This window comes from Bombus fervidus, chromosome 3 (assembly GCF_041682495.2).
Source record: "Bombus fervidus isolate BK054 chromosome 3, iyBomFerv1, whole genome shotgun sequence".
In the NCBI taxonomy this organism is placed as follows: Eukaryota; Metazoa; Arthropoda; class Insecta; order Hymenoptera; family Apidae; genus Bombus; species Bombus fervidus.
The window spans coordinates 20111469-20119232 of NC_091519.1; the positions used below are offsets into that span (position 1 = coordinate 20111469).

The window sequence follows — 7764 nt, forward strand, 5'->3', positions numbered from 1 at the left end:
ATACAAAATTGTTACGAAAATTGTATCTTGTAGCGTGTATAATACGATTACGATTACAGTCTGAACACACTTGAACACATATTTTTCTAACGCACGAAGAAGACAATCAAAATATGAAGTAACTCACTCTCTCTCTCTCTCTCTCTCTCTCTCGCTCCCTCCCGCCCTCTCTCTGTCACTCTTTGAGGAGATAAAAAAGAACCAAAACAAGAAAATCGAAAAAGAAAAGAAAAGAGGAGAAGATAAAGCAATATAGAAACGTATAAAAAACGAATGTGTATGTAACGTGTATGTAATTGGCAGAAAATCGTTAAAACTCATCTTCGCCGAGCTTCGTACAAACGATAATCGGTCGCGACTTTACAAAACCTCTCTAAAGGAATTACAATGCAAAGAAAGATGATCGTTACGTACAGTAGATTAAATAAATAGCACTTAAAAATACCTATCTTAGGTAAATCTGTTTAAACACGACTGACTCGCGATTTTTTCGTATCCAGATGTTCAGGGAAAATTTATACGATTCTTACTTTACGCAAAATATCGAAATTCATCGAACGAACAAACGTAAATTCGCTTGATTAGGTATAGCGAAACATGATATTTTTCTCTCGATTCCTCTTTAGTGTCTGAAGAAAGACTGATTACCGAACGACTTTAGTAAAGTCTTTTCGTTGTTACTTCCTAACGTCGTAATCGGTCGGGACAAATTAAAAACTAAAAATAGACTCGAATTTTGTACAACTAAAAATAATCGTATAAGAAATGCAATTTCTCCGACTTTCTTTTTTTCTTTTTTTTTTTTTTTTTCCTTTAGTAAGCTCTTTCGATACGAGAACTTAATTGGGAATTAGTTCGACGTTTTAATCCTCCTTTATAGGTATGCGTGTATGCTACTATGCGTATCAGTAAGTTCTCTGAGAACGAGACAAAAAATCCTGATACAAACGATTTTGTACGAATATTCACTGTTAATTGTATCAATCCAGGTTGTATCAGCGTTTTCTTTTAAATTCACCTTACGAAACTTCAAAAACTTTTCTTCTTCTTCTTCAATCGTGGAAAAATGTTGCCTACGCGTGTCTCTATTACATGCGAACGAATACCTTCACATGCCCTACATTTTTTTCTTTCTTTTAACTTTTTTCTGTAACAACAACACTTTTATAAAGATTCGCTACGTCTCGAGTCTTCAGATTGATTTCTCTAACCTGGAAAAACGCATGGAGAAAATTTACAACGTTATCTATCGCATAGATAACTTTGGCCAACCACTTACGTACTCAGCTATGCGACGACTCCTTAAATTGTACGTTATTACGAAATAGGTAAGTTCTTTCCCCCTAGTCTTGTATAATAATGAGCAATGCTAGAACTGCATCTTCATCATCTTGAACCGTATATAAAGAATAAAGGTTGTTCACGAGCAATTGCACCGTTACGTTAGCCACTATAGAATCGTCAAATACTACAACAAGTCGAACGCATAGTTATACGCAGAAGACAAACTGCAGCGTGGCAGATTTGTTTTGTGGCAGTATGATCGCGTGTTATGATTTTGATTTTAACCATATTGTCGTACGAGTAAATGGTGGGCGTAACAGTTCAAGAAGATCAAGTTACAGGAGCCGATGTCTATCTCTACGATTGTATTGAAAAATAACCTTTGCAGGATGTCTATTTTTCTTTTCTTTACTCCATATTTTTCATTTACTCTTTAACGCACACTAACCGCTAACGGTCGCCTAGTATGTTAGCTCAAGTGAGAGGAACAACTGTCAGTTTTTCGATTCGCATCTTTTTCTTTCTTTCTTTTCTTTTTTTTTTTTTTATCCTTTTTTTTTTTTTCTCTCGTCGGGATCATGGTGCACGCTCCGCAACTTATAAAAACGAGCGATTGGCCAATTTCTAACGAATGCAAACGATTCCTTTCTCCTTTTACATTTGCTTTACATTCTTCGATTTCTTTTTTTTTTTTTTTTTCCTGTCAAACTACTATGCTACAATATATACAATTCATAAAGCAATGTATCTGATTGTTCTTGTAAATGTTTCCCTCACGCGTGCTCCTATTACCTCGCTTTATATTAAAAATAGATGTAGAAACGTTAATTGAATTTTATGCATCGAAGGTAATCATGGACGGTACATTTTGAATATAGAATTTGAATTAAACAAAAAGGAGAACGTTCATGTTATTCCGGTATATGAAACGAAACAAATCGATGAATCGGTCTTTTACTTTAAATACAAATGGCAAAGCAAATTCATTGTCCAGCAATGAATTTATATTCACTATTGTTCGCAAACTGCTTCTCTTCGTAAGACACGCAGTTTCTTGATCGAATGAAATAAAATTTACATTTGCAAGAACAGTCACACATCGTACACCAATTAATATATACTTATTACATAAACATATGTAACGAATGGCAGTGCATGTGACTTGCATCAATTTGTCACTAATCATCTCTTTTACGCGTCGAGATTTGAAACTGATCGAGCAACGATGTAACATCGCTCTTGCTCGATTCGTTAACGGAAATTTCATACGATTGCAATGCATTTATAATCATAAAGAAATGATTTATTGTTAAGTATTAAGTCCCTCCCACTCGATTAGGTATTGAGTCTGACCGTTTGGTCCTATCCTCTTTGCTCTGATGACAAACTTTTCACCAGCAGCGATTCTATTAGCTGCTCCAAAATATATGTTCACCGATGATTTTAGATCATCCAGAGATATGTCGGGCGCACTTTGTTTAACAGGCGAACACTTTGGGGATGAAGGTACGCTACCTTTCTTTTGCGGTTGTGGATCTGGAGGCGGTAATTTGTCATTGTTTTGACGTTGTCTTAGTCTCCTCCCGTTTAAGGCATAATCGACACAATTTCCAATTTGACTACTAGCACTGCTCGAGGCACCGTTAAACGAACTTCTTAAATTCCTTGCAAATTCACTTTTAATTTCGTTATTACGTGCCGGTAAGATGGTTGCCGTTTTACTGGCAGTATGCTGATACTGCTGTTGTATCTGCTGTTGCGATGGACGTCCTCTCCGATGTTGACGTCTACGTTTAACTTGCCCGTTTCTGTCTATAATAATGTCTTTTTCCGATAATTGTCTTTTGGCTGGCCGCACTACCGGCGGTTGAGATATAACAGGAGTAAGCGGTAGAGGTAATGTAATTGGACATTGATTGTACGGTGACGGGGTACTTGAATTTGTTTGAGCGAGATGATTGCCAGGTGTACCCAATAAATCACTGAGATTTCTAAAAGGATTATTCTTGCCTTCAAAGTCTTTGGGTGGTGGAATGAAGGAGTCCAAGGTTCCTCTTGAACTGGTTTCATCCCCACTTGTATCCGCAGGCGTAGATGGTGGTAAAGGATGCATCAATTCCACAGAACTAGGCACGGATAGTTCAGATATACCCGAAGTTGTGGCTGGCGGCGTAGGTGGACCAGAAACTGAAGTTGGAGGTGTCGGTGGTAAATCAGATGTTTCCGAGTTACGGGATTTACTCTGCAATATATAACGAGCAATTGGATCGAATCCCGATTGTACGGAGCCCCATAGTAGTAATTACACCTGATGTTGCTGTTCTTTTTTTTTTTTTTTTTTTTTTTTTTTTCTCTCTTTTTGTTATCTATTACCTTAGCTATAGCATTCTTCAATAATTTCCTCGCTTTCCTATATCTAGCTTCTCGAACGCCCTGAGCTTTGCTCAAAGCACCGTCGCTCTTTTCTCTTTTCTTGTGTTTACGTAACATTCTTTCACGAGAACTTCCTAATGCCATTAAACGTCTCCTTCTTTGCAAACTAAGTTTGGGAAACGGGAATGATTTCTTTACAAAGCCACCTCCGATATACCTATATAACAAATAAACGGATAACCCCGATCAAAAGTGTTTTAGGAAACACGTTGTTAGGTTTCGTCGATACAGTGAACCAGAGCCCTACCTTTCCCTCAGGGACTGCGTCGATTGACTCGGTGGGCTTGGACTCGGACATGAACTTTGTTCTGCTTCCGAGTTCTGATAAATTGTTCCACGCATTACCACGTCCGATGGATTTACTGGAATTTCCAAGTTTTCTGCTGTACTTTGTTTCAACGCAGTTAATTGTTTTGTACTTTCTGGTAATGATATCGGTCTGCAACAAAACGATATTTCTTTCAAGGTCGTTAAAAAGGAGAAAAGAAGGAACGAAAAAGGAAGATAATAATAACAATTAAAGTACGTATTTTAAACAACAATATCGCGGTAACTAACCCTGTAGGCGGAGGAAGATATTGCAGTCTTTTATTAGCACCCCAGCATCTACGTAACACAGAATCATCTATTACACCAGTTGCTGGAAGATTAACAATTGGACACGGTGGTGGTAACCTAACTCTAAGACCCCATATCGTAGTACGTTTCTTTATTTCTCTGCCACATTTGAATCTGTTCCTATTATTTGTCAATATTGCTAGTATAGATTCTCTGCGTATTTGAGCACTGACATCCCTGATCTAACAATAACAAATACATACGCATATTTTTTTTAAGTGTCTAATTTTTGCACATTTTTAACCAAGTAAAAACATCTTGAACTTAACGTTCGGAAAAATTCTATAAAACATCTCACCCGTGGAGGAAGCTGCAAAGTGTTCCAGTTATCATTGGCATAAGGTACGATAACAGTGTCCAAATCATAATACTTTTTAGCATTGTAAACAGTTAAATTGTACAACATCAGGTGCACCAGATCTACCCATTTCAATTCCAGTCGCCGTACGAATTCTTTGCCATAATTGCACATTGAACACACAAATACATAAAACCTATAAATAACATCGATTATTAAAGCCACCGTAGGAATAAGGAATGAGACCCTTTTACCAAGATTTCATCATTTTCACCTACCTATCTCCACTGTATAAAGGATAAGTTAAGCAACTGACACATTTTTCATGAAACCATTGCTTGCAACGAGCACATTGCAACATTTGCGTATACCATTCGCCATTGAGTCCGCAATAACAATAAATTTGTTCCGCATTTACTCTATGATGCGCATCCCAATTTAACATATTGGGCTGTAACAAACATTAACTATTGATTCTATCAGTATTCTAATATATTTTTCAACAAAATAATATATTTAAAAATACAAGAAGAGGACTAATATTGTTCAGTTTATTATTATTATTATTGTTATCGATTTGCTATTCAAATTAAGATTACAAAAGATTGTCTTGGATACTTACATCGTACGGCAACTTTGTCATATCATCTGGTGGCGGCTGAGGTTGGTCCCTACCACTGCAAACTTTTCTGATACTTGCCTTTACCATAGAAGTTTTCGGTTCTACAACTTCACGCGTACGCGGTTGACTATCTATACATCTTTTACACATCCAATGCGCCTCGGCTGCAGTTTCTTCTTTTAATATCTGAGGCTGCAAGCACATAAGCTTTGAAAGTCTATCTCATAACGTGTTGGCACAATTACAGATAAACTATCGATCTCTCTCTCTCTCTCAAATATATCTTTTTTGTCCTATTACCTGATGACAAAGTTGGTGATAACCACGACCACATTTGTCGCAAACGATAATGTCGTTATCAGTCTTGGGCTGAGATTTTTTACAAAGAACGCACATAACATCAGAATCTGGCATTGATAGCTTTGTCAACTCCTTAACAGAGGACCATGCGGAGGTGTTGTCCATAAATTTGACAAGGCATTTCTCCCTTGCCAAATCCACCTGTACAGACAGTGTTCGATAGAGTTTCCTCCAACTATGTTAAATACCTCTGGTCTAGCTATTTAGCTATTTTGAAATTCTCGCTATGTTAAATCCGATAGCAAAGCGTGATTTAACTATGTTTTATTGGAAAATGTAGAAAATCAGCTACGTTTGAGAAATATTATACAAATGTACCTCAACAACCGTTCCAAGGTAATATTTCCCATCTTTGTGCTGAAGAAGAACGTCGTCCCCATGAGAGAAACCCAATTTTTGTTCCCTCGTAGTGCTATCCGGCGCTGCCAGACTTTCTTCTGGCTCTGACATTTTCTACCCTGTTTCTACGGTCACATGGAACGAGAACAACAATAACTTAACACACATAAAATTAACGATTGAATCATATCTAAATAATGTAATGAAATAGCCGTTATTTAACTTTAGATTCAAATGTTACAAAGGGAATTTCATTAAAGACATTTTAATGGCATTGTTTTAAATCTAACATTGTTCAATTTCTGAAATAAAGCTGTTATTAATGTTTATCCGTATAAGATGTACAGATCATAAAAAATGATTAGATACCATAGAAGAAACATGTTATGATTTGATAGTAAATAATAACATCAACATGATAAGGCTTCTAGTTATTATTAGTTACACCAATACTACACCGCATATCTATTTACGTTATAAATTGCTGTTTAATGTTATTAAACAATTATAAAACAAACTCGATATATGTGGAAATTAGCCTTTTATGAAATAAATAGCATCCTATAGAAGTAAAATTGAACATGTTTCGAGGTAAAATTACGATAATTACGTTAGGAAAGTGGTTAACATTTCGAATGGAAGGCCATGTTAATATACAATCTTCTTGTAAAATGTTTGTTGAAATCCGAAAGGAATGCAAATCTTACATGCACGTACACATAATGCTTGGTCCACGCAAATGTGCAAAATAGATGGTCGTCCGCCAAATCATTCATTTATGTACGTGTCCATTACAAGCGGCGATAAGTACGTTACAAGAATGAAAAAAGTATCGCGTATACCTGCGAAAGAAATAACGACCATATGATCGGCATCTCATTAAAAACCAGTCCGCGCGCTCTCGCTCTCGTTAACGAACGAGAGCACCTACAAATGCTGTTCTAAACAAGACGAAACGTCGCGCACGAGCGGCTACACTTTCGAGAACATTTTTATCGTTGACGACAAGTATGTCGAATGAAATCAGATTCTCTGCCGATTAAGGGAACAGAAGAGACCTTAAAACCGATTAATTGACAAAGACACTGGCGATACGATAGACAGGAACAACCCCCGGGACATCTCCTAACACCGGGCGGTGCTTGGACCGGTGGTGGTGTTTATAGGACAGAAGACCGTGCGAATATCGTTCGATCTCCAAACACCTTTTCTATGTCGTACCTCAGCGTCTTGGCCGTCGAATCACGCGCGACGTTCGGCCCTCATTTTCCGATTCCCGTCAGCCATTTACAAGCATGGGGGCCCCGCCACGGTCGGTCGCTCTCAGACACAGAATCGCGGCGCGGCAAAACCCTATCCCGTGAAGTCAGGATGGCGACACGCCGGCACGCATGCAACCGTTACGATCACGGCGGCGCCCGGGTATCTACGTCGGCCACCCTCAGGATCACCACACGCCCTTAGACACGGACATCACCGCCGCGAACTCGGTGCACTTTCATTGTGTCCCTTGAAAATTCGAATAACCACCGTCCGCCATATTCGGGGAAACACTTGCTAGAGACTACGCTGCTCAACTAACCTACCGTGGTGCCAGTGCTCCCCGTAGGGATGTCTAACGAAACAACGGTGCCCATTTCTCTTCGCTTTACACTTACATTTACACTTTTGCCTAGAAAGTATAACACCGTTCTCTCGGAACTCGTCAAATAGAATCAGAGATAGTTGGTCAATGTTCCGAGTCTGTTTTTTATAATTGTATTTCATGAATACTATAGCCTTAAATTATAACCTTGTACGTTTGTTTCAT

General features: G+C 38.1%; 1 protein-coding gene across 5 annotated transcripts; it reads right to left on the reverse strand.

The window, feature by feature from the left end:
- Positions 1–1201: 1201 nt before the first annotated feature.
- Pcl (polycomb protein Pcl) lies at positions 1202–7538 on the reverse strand. 5 transcript variants are annotated; one of them, XM_072022981.1, is made up of 11 exons: positions 7176–7538; positions 5934–6079; positions 5556–5756; positions 5256–5447; positions 4912–5084; positions 4634–4829; positions 4276–4517; positions 3965–4156; positions 3658–3874; positions 3295–3526; positions 1202–3096 (listed from the first exon to the last, which is right to left on the reverse strand). In XM_072022981.1, exons 2-11 carry the CDS (start codon positions 6063–6065, stop codon positions 2594–2596), a joined length of 2280 nt encoding a protein of 759 aa, XP_071879082.1. In that variant the 5' UTR covers positions 6066–6079; positions 7176–7538; the 3' UTR covers positions 1202–2593. The 5 variants fall into 5 exon arrangements, with proteins under 5 accessions (XP_071879082.1, XP_071879080.1, XP_071879079.1 ...); XM_072022979.1 differs by adding an exon at positions 6672–6796 and having other exon boundaries at positions 1202–3526; positions 7176–7536; XM_072022978.1 differs by adding an exon at positions 6662–6796 and having other exon boundaries at positions 1202–3526; positions 7176–7536.
- Positions 7539–7764: the final 226 nt, after the last annotated feature.

Bases quoted from the DNA above. Each gene is read 5' to 3' on its own strand.
- Pcl (XM_072022977.1), bottom strand. From the start codon at position 6,065: ATGTCAGAGCCAGAAGAAAGTCTGGCAGCGCCGGATAGCACTACGAGG. The intron at 3,875-3,964 runs GTAGGGCTCTGG...TTTGTTATATAG, and splicing joins ACGCAGTCCCTGAGGGAAAG to GTATATCGGAGGTGGCTTTG. The intron at 3,527-3,657 runs GTAATAGATAAC...TATATATTGCAG, and splicing joins TGAAGAATGCTATAGCTAAG to AGTAAATCCCGTAACTCGGA.